At 31.6% G+C, this 23,205-nt stretch overlaps 2 protein-coding genes across 2 annotated transcripts; one reads left to right on the plus strand and one right to left on the minus strand.

Annotated features, from left to right (window-relative positions):
- Nucleotides 1-12,639: 12,639 nt before the first annotated feature.
- LOC126666826 (uncharacterized) lies at nucleotides 12,640-14,689 on the plus strand. Its single transcript, XM_050359702.2, has 4 exons — nucleotides 12,640-12,754; nucleotides 13,046-13,496; nucleotides 13,574-13,799; nucleotides 14,033-14,689. The coding sequence occupies exons 2-4, from the start codon at nucleotides 13,059-13,061 to the stop codon at nucleotides 14,539-14,541; spliced, it is 1,173 nt and encodes a 390-aa protein (XP_050215659.1). The 5' UTR covers nucleotides 12,640-12,754; nucleotides 13,046-13,058; the 3' UTR covers nucleotides 14,542-14,689.
- A 435-nt stretch (nucleotides 14,690-15,124) lies between these two features.
- Nucleotides 15,125-18,043, minus strand: LOC126666824 (root phototropism protein 2). Its single transcript, XM_050359698.2, has 5 exons — nucleotides 17,921-18,043; nucleotides 17,762-17,831; nucleotides 17,243-17,620; nucleotides 16,166-16,891; nucleotides 15,125-15,887 (listed from the first exon to the last, which is right to left on the minus strand). The coding sequence occupies exons 1-5, from the start codon at nucleotides 17,980-17,982 to the stop codon at nucleotides 15,402-15,404; spliced, it is 1,722 nt and encodes a 573-aa protein (XP_050215655.1). The 5' UTR covers nucleotides 17,983-18,043; the 3' UTR covers nucleotides 15,125-15,401.
- Nucleotides 18,044-23,205: the final 5,162 nt, after the last annotated feature.

Consider the following 23,205-nt stretch of genomic DNA (forward strand, 5'->3'; position numbering starts at 1 on the left):
TGATTTTTGATGCATTTAAGCCTATAAAATATTACCAATACGTCGATTCATATGAAACCCTAGTCCACAATTGTCCTAACAGACACACTCATCTCACGAGCTTATAGACAACAGAATAAAGACCGTGAACTGAATCATTGTCGTCTAATTTTATATCTCTGGTACCTGAATCGTAATCAGAAACTGCCATCTCGGTTTTACCTGCGACCGTAACCGTATTACTGCCGTCTCAGGGTTTACCCGTTAAGTCAGGGCATTCACTTTTCCAAAGACTTAACTCGACAGACGTACCTCTATACCTCGACAGAAGTACATCTAGAATCGGTATCAGTGATCACACAACCCTATTGCCGCCCGATAGGTAGCTCGTTCTAATGGATCTCTCTTGGCTAGTTTATACTACTGCAATTATAGATTTAAAATAGTTGAATACTGATATTTAAAAGTAAACATGTAAACTCATAGTACTGCTAAGTTACTACTTAGTCTCGTCGTATGTGTGACAGACTCCCCTGAGTCCAGATCTGGCTGTTGGACAGCTAGTCGGATCAAACACACAAAAAAATATCAATACTTATTTCTGGTATAAACATCTAGGTCCGGGAACCTAGTTCCAGACAAAGCATGAAATCACATAACCACATAGCATTTATGGTCTCTTTATTTTTAAAATCATTTAAACCATTTTCACCACGAGAAAACGTTTAAACTTCGATCTAGAAGTCGTTTTAGGTATAGCAATAACTAATTAAAATCATTTAATAGTATCGACTTGATTGTCAAAACAATTCACAGTCGTATACTAATTATTTAGCAAAGCCGATTGCTAAATCTTTTAAACAGGTTAAACGTCGACTTTAACTTTTTTAAAGTCCTTTTTAAACGTTTAACTTTACTTTTAAAATCTCGTTTTAAAAGTACTTAGGTTTGGGTTTAAAAAATTTCTGTAAAATGTTTTAGGTTCTGTCAGAAAAAATCTCGGGTTAGTAGACGAGAACCCCTCACAATCGCCTCCCCCCCGAAAGTCCGACAAAGTCCCCACGTACGCCCCCTTTCGAGTCATTATGCATCTACAAGGAACTAGCTGTATGGGCGTACCGCCGGCTTGTGCGGACGCACGCCTACTGTGCGGGCGCACCGCACACGCAGTCTCGAGAAAATCAATTCCCGGGTCGTTCAGACGTGCTATTTTTGTCCAAAACGTCACAAACTTCCTATTTCAATGTTCTATATACGTACACACAATTTAAACGTAATTCTGACGTATAAATCAATCGTTCGATTTGGTAATCGTTTATAAATGAATATATATTCGAAATATATCAAAATAAACGTTTAATACGGGTTTATCACCTACTTGAGTAATCATCGAAGAAACGGAGTTAGAATCGAGAAACGATCGAGTTCGATCCGAACCCTAAGCCTCATTGTTCTTCAGAGCTCAGCAACTCTCTTTATTCTTTCATTTTGAAAGAAATGAGGTCCGTATCTCGATTTTAAAATGAGTTTGTTATATATATAAGTTTGGCAAAATTACTTTTTAGTACTGCTCAATTATGCACTTTAAATCAAATTCTTAATTAGCCGTTCGTAGTTTAAACGGAAACGACTTTCGAATTTCGTGAAACTTTACTCAAAAATCTAATAAAATATAAAAAGGATAAAAATATAATTTTTATTCTTATCCGACTTCTATTTTATTTTTAATAAATTATTTTTAATTTATTAGGTCCATGTTGACCGCTCTTGATAAAATTTCTACTTACAAATTTTATCAAATTTTCACGATAACCTTTTTAAAATATTCCGCGAATATTGACATAAAAAATATTCACTCGGGACTTATGAATTATTCTGCACCCAATTCATATGTTTATATTATCTCCGTTAACTATATAAATATTTAAATTTAAATTTGAAATCCTATTGCCACAATATATTTTAAGGACACTTGTAAATTAAATTTATCTTTAAATAATAGACACGTGGTAATATTTTCTCCTTAAAAATACGGGATGTTATGCAAAACCTCTCAAGCCACTTCACACCCATAGAAAATGTGCGCTGCCGTCTTTCGGAGTTGTTACACACCTTACATTGGGCGTTAACAAAAACCCGTTTACGCGCTAGAGGATCACTGAAGGCAAACGCATTATCAACACCTGATATCAACGTTTTTTTTATCCGGATTGACTTTTAATTTTTCATTATTGAATTTAATATAGAAAATCTATAGCACAAAAAAAAACCTGATATTGTTCAATATTAGAGTTAACAAATTTAATTTTGGACCTATTTGATTATGCATTCCAGTCAAGCCACATTTTTATCAATATTAACATTTTTCTCCAATTATTGATTCAAAAACTTTAGAGGGATGACATTCTTATTTATATCTTGTAATTCTGTTTTGTACTAACAATTTGTAGATATATGATATATACTGTATTAATTTACATTATTTGATTCTTATAAATTAAAAGAAATAAGTAAATTAATGAATGGCACAGAAGCTAGCTAGCTGGACCTGTACTTTGCAAAGTGAGGACAAAGGTTTGGAGAGACTTAAATATAGAGATGGATCCAACGACCACACCCTTTTTTATTTATTATCCAACTAACTCACTCCTACCAAATAAATTCTATTGCTCTTCTTTTTGTATGCATGCAATTTGGGATATTGTAATAATTAGTAGCTAACCACTAAATTATACTTCTAGTTTATTAACCAGTCAAACAAATTAAATCCTTTTCAATCACTATTTTAATGCTCAAACATTAATTCTTCTATTGTGATGCCTCAACTTACAACTTCATCATTGGCTATGTGGGGATTTAGTTTGGCGAAGGCATCTTCAAAAATAAATCCATTTTGTTGAGTGTGTTATTTGGTTCTTTTATTTTATATGAAATTATATGATTTCTAATTTGTGTGAGAATTTGAATTGTATATATATAAACAGGTAGGCATATACGTATTAGTTGTTAGTAAAAAAAAGGTTTTTTATATAAATACTATTTTTTTTCTCCAATATTTACTTTTATACCACCTCTTTTAAATTTTTACATTTTTATACCAACTCTTTTTTCTTTTATACTACTTTTTAAAAAAACTTTACTTTTTATATTAAAACTCATCTTTCAACATTTTCTTTCATCATTTTTAAATTTTTTTCACCATTATTTTCATGCACTTAATATTTATCACATATTTAAATTTTGAATTTTTTTTGTTTTCTTTTTATTTTGAATTTTTTTTACTGTTAATGTTTTTCGTCAGTTTTAATATCAACACAAAATCAACATATGTAATAAACTAACTAATTTAAAATTTTCAATCGTTTTTAATACTAATTTTTATATTTTCAACATTATTTCAATTTAATTTTAATTTTTTTATTTTATTTCACATATAACATGTGTTCTTTTTCGTTAGTGTTAAAATAAACTAAATATCAACATAATATCAACACAATATCAATATAAGATCAACATTGTAACATTACAATAATTTAACATCATTATTTTCTTCTTCACCAATACTAAAATCAACAAAATATCAACCGAAAATTAACACAATATCAACACTATAACATTATAATTTAACATTATTGTTTGTCTTATTCCCCGATGCTAACATATCATTATCTAGTCTCAATTTAATTTAATTTATTTATTTTAGTTTATTTCACAGACAATATTATCTTATTTGTCATGTTAAAATAAAAAAAATCAGTTGATATCAACATAAATTCAACATAAAATCAACAACACTGTTACATTGCAATAATTTAGCAATCAATCATCATCAACAAATCGTTCTGCAGAATAAAAACACGCAGAAATACAACAAAACACAAGAAAAATGCAGAAATAACAGAATTTTATTCCATAAAATTAAAAAATTATTTTACATAACATAAAATGAGTAGTAGATTCTTTAAAAATACTCTTTATACATGTTTGATGATGAAAAAACGGTAAAAAAAACAACATTTTAGATCTGAAAATGGTAATAAAAAAAATAAAAAAATTCAGATCTAAAATCAAAAAGATAAAAGAAAAATGGAGGCGAGACGAAGGCGAGAGGACGGAGGCGGAACGACGGAGACGGAGCGGCGAAACGGGGAAGGCGGAGGCGGAATGTGTGAAAGGTGAGTTGAGAGAGAAAGGAGAGAGAATTCTAAAGAGAGATAAAATAATTATAATTATTAGGGTTTGTGTTATTAGGGTTCTATTTATATGAATATTATAAAAATAATAAATTATTTTTTGTATGGTAGTTTTAAAATGTCAAACATGAATCAATATAAAAATAAATCAAATTTGAATGTTGGTTATTTGAATAAAAGGCCTAGAAAAAAGGGTTAGTTAAGCCTCTTATATGTGGCCATTAGATTAAGTAAACACTTAACGTTCAGAAAGGTACAACTAAATACCTAACCTTTATAAATCGTATCATATAAGTCCTCGTTCTTAATACCATTTTGACCTCCGTATATTTTTGCCAGCATGGACTCATAGCATGAATTGTCATCATGGACCCAATAATTTTTTTTGGATCAGTTAAGCCTCTAACTTTTGGCCATTGGGTCAAGTAGGCTTTTAACGTTTGAAAAGGTGCAACTAAATCCCAAATGTCAGGAAAATGGAAAATTTTTAATTTTCATAAAAGTATATAAAAATAAGAAATACCATGATATCAATTTTTAAAAAAAGCTCGCTTATATTTTTAGTATCTTTCGATTTCGACACCGTATAATTATGGATGTGTTGGACACACTCCTTTTTTTAATGTAAATAATATAAACTTCCAAATTAATAGTAGTATTATTTATTTAATTTATTTAAATTAAAAATATTTATTTAATATTTATTTAATTATATTATATATATCTCAATTAATTACTATAATATACTAAAAAATTTACTTAAATCATTAAGTAAATAAAACTAATTGAAATATTTTTTTATAAAATTAAATGAAATCATTTTATTTAAATAAATAAATTAAATGTTTAGTTTTTATATTTATTTGTAAACTGGCTATTATTTTTATAACTCTACCATTAAATAATTTTTTTTACTGTTAATTAAGAGCATATTATTATAATAGCTCAACAGCCCAAAACCCCCCCGACCTTTAAGCCACTTTTCAATCTTATTCCCACGTTGGAAAATTGTCTATTTTATTCAATTATAAATTTTCTGTTTTCAGTTGTACCCCAATTTTTCAATTTCTGACAATTATTTTACTTTAAGGATGAAGTCATCCAAATAACTAAATTTAAGGATAAAATTATATTCTTTACCATTTGAAAAAGTACAAATTAATCCTTCACCTTTAAAAACTAACAAAAAAACTATGATCAAATTAAAACTAATTTAAATTCTCAATTAATTTTGTAAATAAATTAAAACCCGACATGAGTCAACTTCCGACTCCAAATCTGCCACCGTTTTTCTCGAACCGCCACTAGCCATCCTCGGACCCGCCGCCGAAAGACTGCTCGTCCTCCATGGAAGGAGGACGAGCAAGGTATGCTCGTCCTCCTTCCATGAGGACAGGAATGTCTCGTCCTTCATGGAAGGAGGACGGGAAGGTCTCGTCCTCCATGGGTAGAGGACGAAGGTCGGATTCAGTTTGTCTGAATCGGTTTCAGACGGTTGTGTGGTCGGAGTTGCAGGACTGTCAGATGTGTTTTAATATCGGGATGAATTTGACGATTTTTTTATTTCAAAAATTAATTGTTTATATATTAAATATATTTAGATTTAATTAAATTAATTAAGAATATTTAACAATTTTTTGAGAAAGATGGTTTTTTTTACTATTTATAACATTAATGTCTATTTAGAATATATCTTAGATACGAAGAATTTATTAATGTTATCCAACTGAAAAGAGACCAGTGAGATAATTTTTAAACGATTAGGCTTATTATAAAAATACAAGCCAACACAAATAAAAACAAATTGAAAGATGATTTTTGTCCATTTTAAATTATCTTAACCAACTAAGTTTTGTCCTTCACTGTCTTAAAGAATCTTATACAGTATATGTTTAAGTCCCTACTCATTTTCGATAGCTATATTTCTCCTACTCATAGACCAGAATATTTGCTTACAATTGATTGTGTTCAATATATAAAAAAATTCTAGAATGGCTCTAAGTGTTTTCTTTTCTTAATTTTCTCTCTTTTAATGCAGGTTGAAGTATTATTTTTTGAAGATGAAACATACTGCTCCGTTACAGATATGGAGAAATTGTAGACACTTTTTTAATTGCACGTGGATCAAAAAGTACTATTAATGCCATTATTTTCTATAAAATCTTTAAAACAATCCCAAAATTTATACTAATTAGTAAATTCTAATTGAATAATTTTTTATAAATAATATGTATATTAAAATCATAAAAAATGCTAAAAAAAAACCCAAACCATTAGTTTTCGCAAAAAAAATTGGCACACTCTTGGTGCTACTTTGTTGTGGCGGCGGCGCCACCAAGAGCTGGTCCGTGGCAATTCATTGGTTAGGTCAAAAAACGTGCAAAAATGATAAAAAAAAAAGGAGTCAAAAACATACACAGACATTTTAGAAAGCTATGGAATTAAAATATGTTGACTAAAAGTGGTAAAAACATTCTAAGAACATGTGTCTAAATCGATTCATGGCAATCATGCAAAAATAGTGATTATCTTCATGGCAAAAACACTTAAAGTAAGCTTAGCGTGCATCCTATCTTCACGAAATCTAACAATTCTAATATATACAATAGAAAGTGATAAAAGAATGATTTGGGTCCTCAGAAATACCGTTTTGAGTCTTTGGCTCGTTTTCTAAGTAATCCAGATGCAGAATCCAACTTTGGATTGATAGGCAGCAGTGTGTTCTTGATTAAATCGAAATATAAAAGATTATTTGAATGACTAGTGCGTGTGTGTGGTGTTAGTGGTAGGTTCAGCCAAGTCTAGTGTTCTTTTAGGGTTTAAATTGTTTTGATCGTACTGTGTTAATTGTGTGTGCCTCTGGCCCAGTCCCCCCTGATAAATAAGCTTAATGGTGTTTAAATAGTGTTTAGGTTAGGTCTAGGGTTTACTATGTATTCATATTGAGTTAGGAGTGTACAAGTGAGTGTTTAGGTTACTTTAATAGTCTAATTTAGATAATTAAGTTATTAAATTCGTATTAAATTAGGTGTGTCATGAAAAAGGTAGCTAAAGGAATATTTTGGTCCCTAGAGGAACAACAAGGACTTTCAGGGCCACAAAGGTTTAAGCATGGTCAACTTAGTCCTTCAAACTTGCAACTTGGCCATAAACTTCTAAACTATTGCAATTGGTCCAATTGCTTAGACTCATATTGTGACCCCTTTAAACCTTAATGGGCTATTTGCGGCTAATTATGCTTCAATCCTTCAAATTCATCACCGTGCACTGATCTAACCCATTTGATTTCAGATATGTAGACTATTAGCTCGTCGCCCATACAAGTTTCTCTGAAAATTATCATCATTGGACGCTTCTGTCCCTTATCATTTTTTATCTGTATTGAAAATAGGTGTCTTCACTTATATTATTTTAATTTAAAAGTTTCAAATTTATTTAGGAATTTAATGTTTATTACAAGGAATAAAAATGCCTCTCGTTATAGGTTTATCTTAAATATACCTTTCGAATTATTAAAATTACTTATTTATACCTGTAGACACCTATTTTTCGGACAGGTAAAAAGTGATATGGGACTGAAGCATCCAATGATAATTTTCAGAGACAACCGTCGGGTGACGAGATAGCGATCTGCATGTTTGAATTCAAACGGGTTATGTCAATGCAATAGTGATAAACTTGAGGGATTAAAGCATAATTAACCGCAAATAGCTCATAAAATTCCAAATGGATCACAATAAAAGATAAAAAGTTAGACTAATTGCATTGCTTTAAAAGTTTATGGACCAATTTATAAATCTGATGGATTAAATTGACCGTACATAAATCCTTATGGTCTTGAAAGTCCTTTTTTATACTTTCAAGTACCAAAACAACCATTTTACCACCTTTTTCATACCTTGCATTATTTAATACGAATTGAATGAGATAAATACCTAAGATCGACATCTGATCTAATCTAAGCACCTAACCATACAATTCGAATCTAATTCACACACTTGAAACCCTAACCCAATCTTAACTTCTATAAATAGTACTGTTATAAACCCTAGGCGGTGGTGGCACATATGTTTAAGAAAATACAAAATCCTAATTTGCTCTAATAGGGGAACCAAACCAGCCACCAAACACCAGACCTCTGTCAATTTCAGTCAATCAAATCAAGCTTCTATGCTTCAATCAATCAAGCACATTGATTCACGAGATGAATTTATAAGTGTGAAAATGTGATTTGGTGTGTGTTTTGCCTTAAGTTAACTTTTGGCAATTTTATGTGTTAAATGTGAATTTTGCGATTTTACGCTAAAAACCGTCAAAATAATTATTTTAATTGTTTTAAAGGCCCAAAAATATTTTAATTCAGCCTATATGTTATAATTTAATGTTTTTGAATATTTGAGAAACTTGAATTTATTTTGCCCCTAGAGTTCGATTTATTTACAAGAATGCCATAATGGCAAACTTGTAAATAAACCAAACATGAAACTAATATCTAGATATTTCTCTAGACAAACTTGATGCCCAAGTTTCTTAATCATCTTCTTCATTTGATGTGGGTGCCAAATTCTCCATAGATCAAAACACCAAGCTTTATACTTCCATTTTCTCTCAAAATTTTCTTAACAAAAATTGACGGGGAATTTACGTAGATCATTAATCAATCTTTGCATGTTCGTTTGAGGTATAATTTAAAGCTCAAATCTTAACTTTTATTTGCTGATGTTAGTTGAGTTCTAGATACATGCTTAGGATGGTTAAAAATTATTGTTTGATGGTTGATTAGTTGGTTTTAGTTGCTAGTTTGATGGGTTTCGGTTTTGAATTAATTTTTCCGTGAAATTAAATTATTATTTTTAATTTTCTGGGCTGATCTAAATAGTGAGGTTAAAATATGCTTTAAAGTGTGATTTTTGTGGATTAAAAATGTTAAATATTTCGGGTATTAATTTAATGGTTTGGAGTTCGATTTTTAATAGTTTTAAAGGCTTAAAAATCACTTAAAAAGGGTAAATAAATGGATTTTAAATTTCTGGAAATGAGTTTGTTCATGGTTGATATAAATGTTGGGTTGATGATGAATAAATGTTTAATGGTGATTTTTTAATGGTTTGTTAATCGGGTTTAATTTTTGATAATTGTTTATTCGGTAAAAAATTGTTTAAAAAGGGTATTTTCGTCATTTTAATTTCTGGGCAGAAATTATTCATGAAAAATATATGAAAATATATATGTTGATTATTTATGGAATTTAATTGATTTAATTGAGGTGTTTTGATGGATTAATAATCGGTTTTGATTATTAATGGTTATTTCGGTTTTAATTGTTAAAATTATAAAAAAATAATTTATTTTAATTTTGAGGCTGCTGTTTTCAAAATATTAAATGAAAATATGTATTGGTAGATTTTTGGGTGATTAAAATTGTGTAAAAATGATTTTTGAACGTTTTAACGGTTTTAAAGTTCATCGGAGCTTGACCGGAATCCGGTGACCGGAATTCGGTGACCGGAGTGATCAAAACATAAATGGGATTCTGAGTTTGGGAGTTGTTGATTTATTGAATTTGGTTGGGTTTGGACTTGATTGTCAAAATTTAAAGTTTAGGAGTTAAAGTGTAATTTTTGTAAAATTGAAGGACCAATCAGTAATTTAACCATATTTCCAGATTATTGATGTATATAATCTGATGTGAAATGATTTTTAGAATTATAAATGATTTTAATAATTTTTGGAAAGATTTGAATGTTTTTTCCGAAAACTAGAGTTTTGGGGTTAAATTGTATTTTTTTCTAAATTTGAAGGGCTGCATGGTATGTTAGCCAACGTTTCCAGATTATATTTGTTAATAATCTGAGGTAAAATGATTTTGGGTATTTTAAGTAATTTTGTCGATTTTAAAATCGATTGATTTACAAAAGGACCTAAATGGTCAATTTTGAAAAGTTTGAGGATATTTGGTATTTTGACCAAAAGTGGAATTTAAGCTAATATGGGGCTGTTTTGATAGATTTAAATAAATAACTTTGAAGTGGAAAGTATTACTTGATGGAAGAAATATATTTTATGTATTAAGGTATATTTATGAAAAAAATAAAATATTTAAATGAGTGGTGATGAAAAATGGTTTTTGCGTGTTCAAAGAGATAAACAAAGAAAGTTTAAATTAATAAAAATATGGACTTATTAAATAAGAAATTATTTGGAGGTTATAATTAATTAATTAAATTAAATTAAGATGGTATAGAGTTAATTCCGTAGTTAGGATTTTATTAATTAAGAGAATTAATATTTTGATCCTAACTAGATTCGACAAGTTGTCGAGTTATCGGGTCGGAGGACCAAGGGAATTAACGGAGTTGTTTAAAGGAGCATTGACGGAGTAATACCGTAGTTAAACGGTTTCTGTGAGTACATGTTTTTATATTTCGGTATTCGTAAAGTCTCCTATTTTAATATACTGCGTGATATATGTGTTGCGGTGTTATATGTTTACATGCCTTGTATGGATGTATGTTTTATGTATATACTATATGTATATATTATTTTGATATACAAAGGTACACACATAGTTTTGAGAATTATTATGCATTTGCTTATGCTTGAATGTGTGTTACATCGGTTGGTTGTGCTATCGATGTCAGTTTATGTGTGTGTGTTACATCGATTGGCTTCGCTATCGATGTCAGGATTGTGTGTGTGTGTTACATCGGTTGGCTTCGCTATCGATGTCAGGATTGTGTGTGTGTTACATCGGTTGGCTTCGCTATCGATGTCAGGATTGTGTGTGTGTGTTACATCGGTTGGCTTCGCTATCGATGTCAGGATTGTGTGTGTGTGTTACATCGGTTGGCTTCGCTATCGATGTCAGGATTGTGTGTGTGTGTTTACATCGGTTGGCTTCGCTATCGATGTCAGGATTGTGTGTGTGTGTGTGTTACATCGGTTGGCTTCGCTATCGATGTCAGGATTGTGTGTGTGTGTGTGTTACATCGGTTGGCTTCGCTATCGATGTCAGGATTGTGTGTGTGTGTGTTACATCGGTTGGCTTCGCTATCGATGTCAGGATTGTGTGTGTGTTACATCGGTTGGCTTCGCTATCGATGTCAGGATTGTGTGTGTGTGTTACATCGGTTGGCTTCGCTATCGATGTCAGGATTGTGTGTGTTACATCGGTTGGCTTCGCTATCGATGTCAGGATTGTGTGTGTTACATCGGTTGGCTTCGCTATCGATGTCAGGATTGTGTGTGTGTTACATCGGTTGGCTTCGCTATCGATGTCAGGATTGTATGTGTGTTACATCGGTTGGCTTCGCTATCGATGTCAGGTTGTGTGTGTGTGTTACGTCGGTTGGCTTCGCTATCGATGTCAGATGAATATGGTTGATCGGTTGGCTGTGCTATCGGTCCCATAAGATTATGCATGTGTGATATGTTGATTAGTTTCGCCATCAATGTAGATGGACGAATTTAAGAAATGTGGTTTAATTTAAAGGTCAACGTGTATGGTTGACTTTCAATGATATTGAAGTCTTGTTGAAATATGTTATGTGCGAGTTCAAGCTTCAATGGTTTTGTTTTTAAGACGTTTTCAAAGGATTTTAAAAATACATAAAGTTATTTTAAATATAAAACGATTTTCACTTTATGTAATATTTATTTGTAACAGCATGAACTCACTCAGTTTTATACTGACCCACTCCTCCAAACATTTTCAGGAAAAGCTGGTCCGATTTTGAAGGAGGCTTCCAAATGTTTATTTCTCGGAAGTCTATTTTGGTAAAAGACTGTATAGAAGGTTTTAAGTTCTAGTTGTCCGCAGTAGACTAGTATAGTCTTGTTGTATACAAATGTTTTAAAGCGCATTTGAACTCTGATGTTTTGTCCCATCAGTTATTTAATAAATGTTTCATACATTTCAATTTTCAAAGCGAAAAATTTATAGCGATTTTCAGGCTTACTACGGGTTTCGGAGCAACCACTCCCATTCCCTAGCGCCGGTCTCGACTCGAGATTTCGGGTCGTGACATTTTCATATTGTCCAAAAATCCAGTTTTTTGGTCAATGCACGACGATCTCATCCATAAGCGTGTGAGATTGTCTAATCGGTATAAAAGACATTTCCTATCTGAGCTAGGTGGCGACTCCATTATTTGCAAAACCTAATAGATCCGAAATCAGCCATAAGTATAGGCGAACGACCCCGAAACCCTCTCCGCTCACAATACCCTTCTTCTGGAATAGAGGGTTAACACCGTTTGAAAGAAGAACATAACTGATGGGTTTATTCATACTTCATCTAAACATTAGATGCAAAATTGAACCTTTTTCCAAAATAATTTTGTTAATCAAATTCGAAGTACAGTTTCGAACCACAGATATAGATCTGAGCCGTTCATTTTAAGCTCCAATTTACTTCATCATAGGCCCACCCACACAATACCTGTAAATTCATGAAAGAAAAACATTTTTTTCCCCAGAAAACAGAGAAGAATGAAGCTGAATAACAAAGCAGAAGTGAATTAGTCCAAAGAAGCAAAACGGAGAAGAATCATAAAGTTTAATCAACCAACACCCGCTTACAGGTACGCCCGATCATCTCATTTTTACTTAGCGTTGTCATTAATGATCATTTAGTGTTAATGATGATGTTAATTTTTATGATTATTATTTTTTCTAATTAAATTCCCTGCTGTTTTCTTAGATTAAATTTTACCTTAAAAATGTACGTGGGATGAATTTCATTAGGGTTTTGGTTGTTTTCTTATGTACTTCAATTTTTACTGTTGATTTTTGTGCTTAGTGATGTTAAGCTGTTAAGATGAATTTGTTTTCCATGTATATCAAGTTTGATTAGGGTTTGGTACTGAATGCAGAGGTGAATTTGCAATGGAGAATTATGAGGAGGAGAAGGATGGAGGTTTTGGGAATTATATGCCTAAAGAACTAAGTATGAGTTTAGCTAATGGTACCAAATTTGTTGATGAAGTATTAGCCGGTCAGAGTGATCGTTGCCTCGAAAATTTCCGAATGGATAAGCAGGTTTTCTACAAGTTATGTGATATATTACAGGGCAAGGGGTTGCTACGACATACGAGTAGAATCAAGATTGAGGAGCAATTAGCTATTTTCTTGTTCATTGTTGGGCATAATCTAAGGACTAGAGCTGTCCAAGAGTTATTCCGGTATTCAGGAGAAACTATTAGTCGTCATTTCAACAATGTTTTGAATGCTATAATGGCAATTTCATTAGATTTCTTTAATCCTCCAGGGTCTGATGTTCCTTCAGAAATCTTGGGGGATCCTAGATTTTATCCTTATTTTAAGGTAATGCTATTATATAATGCGAGTTGAATGTTTCGTTTGAGGGTTCCTTATGTCTCACTTTAAAACTTTTTGCGTAGGATTGTGTGGGAGCAGTCGATGGCATACACATACCTGTTATGGTGGGTGTGGATGAGCAAGGGCCCTTCCGAAACAAAAATGGATTACTTTCTCAAAATGTTTTGGCAGCTTGTTCATTTGATTTGAAGTTCCATTATGTTCTAGCTGGTTGGGAAGGCTCAGCTTCTGATTTGCGAGTTCTAGATTCAGCTCTTAAAAGGCGTAACAAGTTGCTGGTGCCTGAAGGTATTGTGTTCTTTATGAATCGATGTTTGGCTGCCAATTGAAAACGACATGTTCATCCTGCTGCTGGTGATGTTTAGTATTTTGCATATATCATGTATATTCTTGAACTTTGCATATCCTTTTATTGTATGTTATTCTTGTTAAAAAAATGTAATTTGCCGTCTTCGATTTTCACAGAAATGCTCTTTGTTTTTGAAGTTTTACTGTTATTGTTGGTTGTGTATATTATGCAGGTAAATTCTATCTTGTCAACAGCAATTATGCAAATTTGCCAGGCTTCATAGCACCGTATAATGGGATTTCTTACCCGTCAAATGATTTTTCCGGTGTTTATCATCCTCAAGATCCAAGAGAACTATTTAATCAAAGGCACTCGCTGTTGAGAAATGCTACTGACCGCATCTTTGGAGCACTAAAGGCACGTTTTCCTATATTGATGTCAGCTCCACCATACCCGTTACCGACGCAGGTTAAGTTGGTTGTTGCAACTTGCGCAATTCACAATTATATCCGTAGAGAGAAACCAGATGATCTAATTTTTAGCATGTATGAACACAATGATACACTCCAAGTGGACGAATTATTACCCCCATTAGAGGTTGAACAGTCGATGATGCAAACAGAGAACCAGGTTCTGGACATGGGTTTTGACTCTGAACAGCTTGAATTTAGCTCGCAGTTACGAGACTCTATTGCAAGTAGTATTTGGGATGACTATATCAGTGATCTGTCCGTTATATAGATGGATTTGTAGCAGTTACTTTCAGGATAGAATTGAAATTCTTTTTAAGAATATAGGCTGTTCAAAATCTATTTTAGATAATGATTTTAGTGTACATTTGTATTTTGTTTATACAAATGAAATATATTGATAGATCACAATTTTACAAGTGCTTGCTTTTGCAAATGCTTACAGTCTACTGTTTTTCAGCCCTCGGCTTGATGAGACTTAACTGGGTGTATAACTTGTAAGGAACCCTCTGCAAACTTATAATTGCAATTTCAAATAACATTGAGTAGGGGTGTGATTCGCACAGCTCAAACCGAACCTAATCCAACTCAATAGTTTACTGAATTTGATTGCATCTACAATATTTTGTAAGATGTTGAATATTTTGATTAGAACTGAACTATTGGTTCATTTTGGTTTCTCTGTAGTTTGGTTCGGTTTGTTTTTCCGGCAGTTCAGTTTGATTTATACCAAAAATCAACTGCAATTTTATTACTTTTCAAATCGAGCTGAATCAAAATAATTTCAAACTAAACCAAATTTGTCGTTTCGGTTTAGTTTGATTTTTGCACACCTCGAGCAATGACAACCTATATGATCAATGGAAAATTTATTAGTTCTGTTACAATTTCTCGAGCAATGTTCTTTCTAACATCTTTTACAAACATTGTAAATGCAATCAAACTCAACAAACTATTAATTCAATACAAACATCAAAGGGAGAACAAAAAAATTCATCCCAACACAAATACAAAAAGTGAATCCATCTTTCTATCATCATCAGTTGAAACTTCAAAGAGAAGATCCACCTCTGAAACATATACACACAAACAAAATAATGAATATATAGAACTAGCTAATCACAGTCCTAATTAAGAGATAGAGAATCTTCTTCTCCTAGGCTTTGTAAGATCCAGATCACCATCATCAATGTGAGAAGTATCCTTAGAACCATGCTTGAATGGATTCAACTTCCCCAATGTCTTTGACATGGATGAGAAGAATGTCGACTTTCGCGATCCGCCCCGGGTAGAAGTTCCTTGATTGCCCTTCTGCATATCTGACATACATAGCTTCATCTTCACAAGCTCTGATCGTAATGCTTCGTTCTCTCGGATGAGAGAAACATCGGACGTCTGCAGTTGATTTCTTGTATTAGGAACGACTGATTCGGAGATGCCATGATCATCTATTCCGCTTCTTAGCTTAAGCTGATCGAAGTAAAGGGCGTGGAGAACTATTTGTACAGGTAAGCGTTTGTTTTGTGAAGCATGAAGTCTAGCTTCATATGATAGTTTCAATGTGTCCATCACACTGCACACTTTCTCTCGCTCGATTTCGTCCAAGTTCGGATGAGCCTGCAGATCAACAAATATGTTACACTCTTGCACAAAAACTTAACATGTTAAACGGGTTCGTGTATCAACACGCTCTAAATTATGTCATAAACCCGTCTATGACATGAACATATTTAAACTCAATCTTAGTCCGTTATTTTTCCATACTGGATTAGCTTGTCAAACCCTTAACACAACACACTTTAAGTTGTGTCATAAAACATGAACACATTTAACCTCCGATCTGTTATTTTTTCGTGTTAGGCCATGAATCCATAGCATTGATTTAATGGAATTACCTTCAAATAAATGTCGATGGCGCGGTAAAGATCATCATCAACTTTCCTTGATCCTTTAGGAACAAGCATAGCAATTCCATTGAATTTGGAGATGCTAAGCTCACCAAAAGTAGCAACTTCTCCAAGATAAGAATCAACAGTCTTTGCAACTCTCTGCATACTGGCCGAACAACTATCCTTAAAATCGCCTCCGCTGAAGACGGCCATGCTCTTCTCCTTCTCTACAAATCCTGATATGATCTTCCTCACACTCTCTAGATCAAAAAGCCTCTCACCATCATAAGTAAAGGACAGTACTAAGAGATCATCAACAGTTACATGCTCTAAAATGGCAGAGATTCGCTTCTCTAGCTCATTCTTGCAGGCTGTAGATGCTTTGAGGAAGATTGCTGATCGGAGAAGGCAGCAGAGGAAGTTGATAGGAAAAGCAGCTTTATCTGAAGGCAAAAGAGCGACTATTGATTGTAGAAGCTCTTGTTGTCGGATTCTGACCTCGGAATCTTCAGAATCAAATGAAGTGATCCCATTTCCGGATTGATCACGAACCAGATCTCTGAGATTTCTTTCTGTGTAAGTTATTATAGCAGTAGCTAAGGTTAATGCTTTGGCTCCGCGTTGTTTCATGGCGGAAATGATCTTCCCGACGAACTCTATGTCTAAAATGGACAACTCCTCCGTCCACCAGTTTGGTGGTGAGCGGCTTGGAAAGTTGGCTTCATTACAGGCCTGAGAACAAACACACACAAAACTCTTTCAGACAAGTTTCTATCCAAGAAACCTTCATATTCTACTAGTTTAATAACAATTTCAAAATTGTTGCACTAGTATTTAGGTAGCACCGACACAGACACATAGAAATGGGACACTTGGACATGGAGAAATGATGCTGTTTCAAGGATTCCTATGTTAAAAATGAAGTTTTGTGTCTGAAACGCCAATTTTTCGACACATTTCCAAACCGAAAGCATCGATGGAATGAAGTGTTTGTACTACATATATAAAGATCTATATAATTTTGATAGATCTGAATAATTGTGTGAAATACAAGAATAATTAGTTCTTCATTCGAGATATTACCTTGATGGTTATAACATCAACGCATCTCTGGACAATTTTAAGGTCTTGAGCCATAGGAAGAAGATCTTCACAAGATTTCAACACGACGATGGCCCCGGAAAGGCTCGACAAGGCGACTTGAGCAAGAAAATCATCAGTCCGGCCAGTAAGGTTGTTATCACAATACGAATCTGTCATCTGCAGATACTCAGCGGCGCAACGAAGAGCAGCTACGTTATGAACTGTGATTTCAAAGTTGACTCCATAGCAGAATTTAGCAGCTTTTTCAAACATTTCAGGACCTCCAGGTATATCAGAAAGCTTGATTCTCGTTAAATCTGCTTCTTTAGTTTCCAATATCAACTTCCTTATGTAATTACTCTTCGCTACTAACATGAACTGCAATCAAAATTTACGTAATAATTAATTAGCATCATTTATAACAACAAATACCGATGAGCTATAACTCAAATAGTACGAGCGCCAGACAGTATTTTGTTAAAATCATGGATTAAGTAAAGGGTAATAGTTCAAACATACTTTATGAAGTGAGAAATTTGCTTCACCAACTTCAACAACAACATCAGTAGGAATTTCTTGAGAAAATACCCTGAAATGCATGAGATAAATATAAGTATATGCATGATCTGATCATATACATAGATATAAAAGAAGAAAAGAAAAGGATGCAGTAAGTACCATTGGCCAGTTCTTTCCATGGCCATGGAGAGCCTGGTATTATTTCTGAGAGGAGTTGCCATTTCTGCTGAGTGCAGAGAAGAAATAGAGTTTCAGGTAATGAAAGCAATTCTGCAGAGAGTTTTATATAGCACTTTCTTTTTTAATCCATTCATGTACTGTAAAGTGTAAAATTCACTTTTCTGGTTCATGTGTATTTTAAGGTTGTGTGGACCATTATACCCTTAAATTGTTACAACCCAAATTTAGAACAAAACATGCAAGACTCTTTTTCATGAAGATAAGTGTACTTTTTTTTTTTGATGAATAAGATAAGTGTACTTAACATGAGATATAATTCTGTCAATAAACTAATAAAATAGATTAAATAGATTTTGTTTATAGTAATTATAGGATTAATCCATTTTAACATCTATTAATTTTACATTTTTTATTTATCATGTCCCTAAATTTTCATTAATCTTATTTGATCCTTCAATTTTATATTTATTTTATTTAGTCCTTGAATTTCTATTTGATCTTATTTGTTCTCTAAAATTTGATTATAGTCTTATCTAGTTCTTAAATTTTGAATTTTTTGATTTCTCAAATTCTCAAACGGATGCCTGTTTGAGAACATGATGAAATGAAAAATTAAAGTTCAGGGACCAGATAAGATCAAATAGAAGTTCAGAAAGCAGATAAATAAAAAACATAAAGTTAAGGAATCATATAAATAAAAAATATAAAATTAACGGATAAAACCAAAAATTAAGGAATTTTAACATGAGTTAATCCATAATTATACCGTCACTTCTAAGATGACAATTATATACATCTTATTGACTTGTTGTATACTAACATGATATAAAAAATGTGTGAAATAATCACTCTTTTATAAAATAATAAATATTATTTATTTTATTCATTTTTGTATTAAATTATTAACAATTGAGGATCTAACTTTTCTATAACTAAAAATATAAATTTTCTGAAAAAATTTAGTTTTTTTTATTTTCTGATCAAATAAATATTAAAAAAATAAGTAATTAATTAATTAATAAAAGTATTATTATTTTTAAGAGTTAATAAATTTGAAATTGAAATCAACTTTCTATAAAGTGAATTAGTATTCTAAGTGAAATTACATACTATTTTTCAGATAATAACTTTTTGATAATTAACTTTATGAAAATATAATCTTAGAAAATTTAATAATTTTGAATCAAGTGAGATACGAATGGTTTTGTATATAGTTCAAATTTAATTTAGAATGTTGAAGAATTAATAAATTGATTAGATCATAAAATAAAAAGATAAAGAAAATGATTATATTCAATAGTTTAAACAGTGAAAATAATTATTTAATCAAAATAATATCTTACGTAAAAGAAATATATATATATATATTAATTATTAAAATTAAACGTTTTATACTTGAGTTTTTATTTTATGGTAACAGAAATTAAAATAAATAAATTAAGTTGTGGTATTTATGATATGCCGGCTCCACTTGACACTTTCCATTGAGCTGTAATTTGTTTGATGCTTTTTGGTAAGTCTTTGTCCATGCATAATTCATCTTATGGCGTGTTTGGGGGGAGGAGAAATGAGAAAAAAAAAAAGAATAGCTTGAGGAAGTTATCTATTTTTCTTATTTGGATAATGGAAGATATCCAGAGAATTCATTTTTCCTTATCTTGAAAACAAATAAAAGGAGAAGAAAATTAGGGCTATTTTGCTTTTGAGGAGGAACTAGGGTCATAATCAAGTCCAACTAACTCGTGAACTATAGCGGCTGCAGCAGTAACTCGGTGGATGATTATCAGAACTGAGTCACATGGTATAAGTAACTCGGTGGAAGTATATCGGGACCATACCATATGGATTAAAGAGATTGGAATCAATAGGAATGGAATTGGATATCGTTTTATAAGTTATGTCATAAGATTAGGGTTTCAATTAGATGTATGATTTTGTTATGATATATGTTTTTCGGTTTATGCAATTTATATTTATAATATCATACGTAAATGTGAACTCACTCAATGTTAACTGACGTTTCCGCAGTGTTTATGTTTCAGAATTTGAGTAATTGACGAGGTCGAGCTTCCATTCTTTGATCCAGACGTCTCAGTTTGAAAGATTTGAGTATTTTTAGCGCTGCAGTAGTCCGTAGATGTCAGAATTATTATGATGTTTATGTATCGAAAAGTTGACTGTATTGTACTCTGATGATATGATATGTTTTATATATAGTTTTGTTTCCGCTTTCGATCGTTGTATGTTTGCCAGTTGATTTAAGTGTTATCCTGGCATGTGATAGATATGTTACGTTCGATGTATAAGATATGTGTGATATGATCGATGTAAGTTTGATCGTATCGAGAAAAGTTTAAAATGATTTTAGACTTGCTACGAGTTCCGGAGCAAGCACTCCTGTTCCCTAGCGCCGGTCTCGACCTGTGAATTTGGGCCGTGATAAATTTTTAGTCAATTTTTTTATCAAATTAAATTATTATTAGGATAAAATAATTCCTATATATTAATATAATTGATGATACCGACCTTATAACTGTTGGTTTACTGGGGGTATGGTTCTTATCGTGTTAATCACATCAACAACAACACTATGGATTATCATATCATTTATTATTTAACGCACGCATCTAGGAATTAAAGAAAAATATTTATGTTGATTCTCCAAAGATTTTTATAATTTCAAAAGTACGGTGACCTCAAACTCGTCCATAAGAGTATGCGCCCAATTGAATCCTCACTAGAAATGATCCGCTAGAATTCCTTTTTCTGAGCAAAACCGGAGCTCAAACTCTCGCCGCGATCACTTTCTTATTTGGATGTATGAACGTTTTTCCGGGATCCATATTAGGATGCATATGCAATAAAATATTTATAGCATGTGATTGGTTTAATGAATATTCATTAGTAAATTATAGAAACTCATTCAATATTTACTGACCAATATCACCCCTTTTCAGATATATAGTGTTTCGACGTGAACAGACTTAAACTTTTGTTCTGAAAGTCTATTCTTGAGTAATGTTATGAGAACTACTGTTTTCTCTAAAGTTGCAGTAGTGTATAGATAGTAGTTTCGGTTTTGTATCCAACGGTTTTATATGTTTTACTTAAATTCTGATACATAAGATTTATGCTTGTATATAGTTTTGATTACTACGTTTTGATAACAATTATAGATTTTTAGTGTTAATACGGGTTTTGGAGCTATCACTCTCATTTTTCAGCGTCAGTCTCAGTCTAAGATTTCAGGCCTTGACAAGATAATTATTGGAAAATCATATATTTCAGCCACTTTAAGTGTCATCCAACTTTAAAAAAAATTGATTGTTACTGTATGCCTTACGCAAGCGCATTGAATCATTTCTATTTTATCAAGTTTCAAAAATTAGATTTAGAAATAGGCCTACTCAAATGAATGCGATAATTTATAGATCTAAACAAATAAAATAAGAAATTTCAAATTTATAATAAATTTAAGAAATATAATCAAGTTGTATTAAATATGTAAGCTAATATTCTAAACGAAAGACAAAAAAAAGATTCGACAATTCACTTGTTGTGGATAATTTTTGAATAATATTTTATAGAAGTTTTATATTTGAAGATGCAGGTGAGTTGGTAAGACGTTCTTCTAGTTAAAGTGAGATCATGGGTTCGAACTGTATATAAAAGGTTTAAAGGTATTATCTTATAGTTAAGATCCGTTCAGGACATCTCATGTACTATGTACTAAAAAAAACACTAAAATTAATTATACATGGTGAAAACCATTTAGTAGTTGCAAAATTTATTTGAAGGGTAGGGAGGTAATTGATGACCTTAAAAATTAAGAGGTCGAGAGTATGATTACTTTTGGATTGTAATAAAATATATGTTAAATATATAATTAAATACTATAAAATATTGATTATATATGGATAAATTTATATATAAATTATAATTATAGTAGATAAGAACTTTTGCATAAAGAGAATAGGCGCATCATTATTAAGAGGAAATAGCTCCAAAGAAAGTGATGTCTCATGTCTCTACCACTCGATCAAGTGGTCAGGAATGAATCTCGTAACTTGCCCTCAACATTTGGCCATCCTACTGCCACGTCACCCGCCGGTCTTATTTTTGGTCACTGCTCTCTCTCTATGATTGACATGTTGGCTGGATGGGATAACAGTAGGGTTCCTGCTGGGATCAGATCTCTATCCATCTTTACCAATAGGCATCAAACATGTGGCTCAAATGCCACGTCACCCACTTTTTTTTTTTTTTATTAAAAGTATGATTAGCGAAAATTAAGTGAAGTTAGTTATATTATTAAATTTATTATTTAATCAGTCTATTGACTGTAGAGAAGTGAATTGAACCCATATCCTCTGAAAAATGCACTGCTGAATGTTGAAAATACAGGAGCTTTTATATTCTCTCCTATGAAACTTCAAATTCTTCATTTTTCATGTATTATTTACGAAAATCTCCACCTAATTTATGTTAACACCATTAAAAACTTTTGAGGTGATAGCTCCCACATAAATTAATTAATAAGAAATCAATACAAACTAATTTGTCAATTAATTTTATTTTGTTAAATTTTTTAGTTCAGTTCAATATTAAATAGTAATCTAGAAAATCAAATCTATATGTAATATGTATTTTTTATAATATATATATATATATTACTTTTTCAAATTAATATTAGTTTCTTATGTGTTTAAATGCTAAAATGTACACATTATTAGCTATATAATTTGCTTCTTTGGTGATTGACCAAAAAATATGTATACAATATGATAATTTAGTCATTTTTGAATTCATTTTTGAATTCATTTTTTTCTTTAAAAAATGTATTTAAATTTTGGATAATTTTGTTTTATTTTTTGGTCAAACTATAACTAAAAATTCAATTTTTATGTTCTTGAGTATTTGTACCGTATAAATCATCATTAAAAGATATTATTTTTCAGATAACAGAGTACAAGCAACATAAAATTTTAGTCTTGTGACGATTTTCACAAATTTTTCATTTTCACTTCATGACATAGATTCACACCATATTTATTTTTTATCTTCTAAACTATATTTTGTTTAACTATAAATATGTATATTTAATACAATGTAAATTTTAATAATTAATTTAGATATTTAAATGTATATCGATTTGAGATATTTGAGCAAAACTAATTATTCTAGCTATATAGTATATAAAGCTTTAGCAGTACTAATTGATATTGTTCTTTTAAAAGAGAATATTTACTGATTTTAATTATCTT

Source organism: Mercurialis annua, linkage group LG2, assembly GCF_937616625.2.
Source record: "Mercurialis annua linkage group LG2, ddMerAnnu1.2, whole genome shotgun sequence".
NCBI lineage: Eukaryota > Viridiplantae > Streptophyta > Magnoliopsida > Malpighiales > Euphorbiaceae > Mercurialis > Mercurialis annua.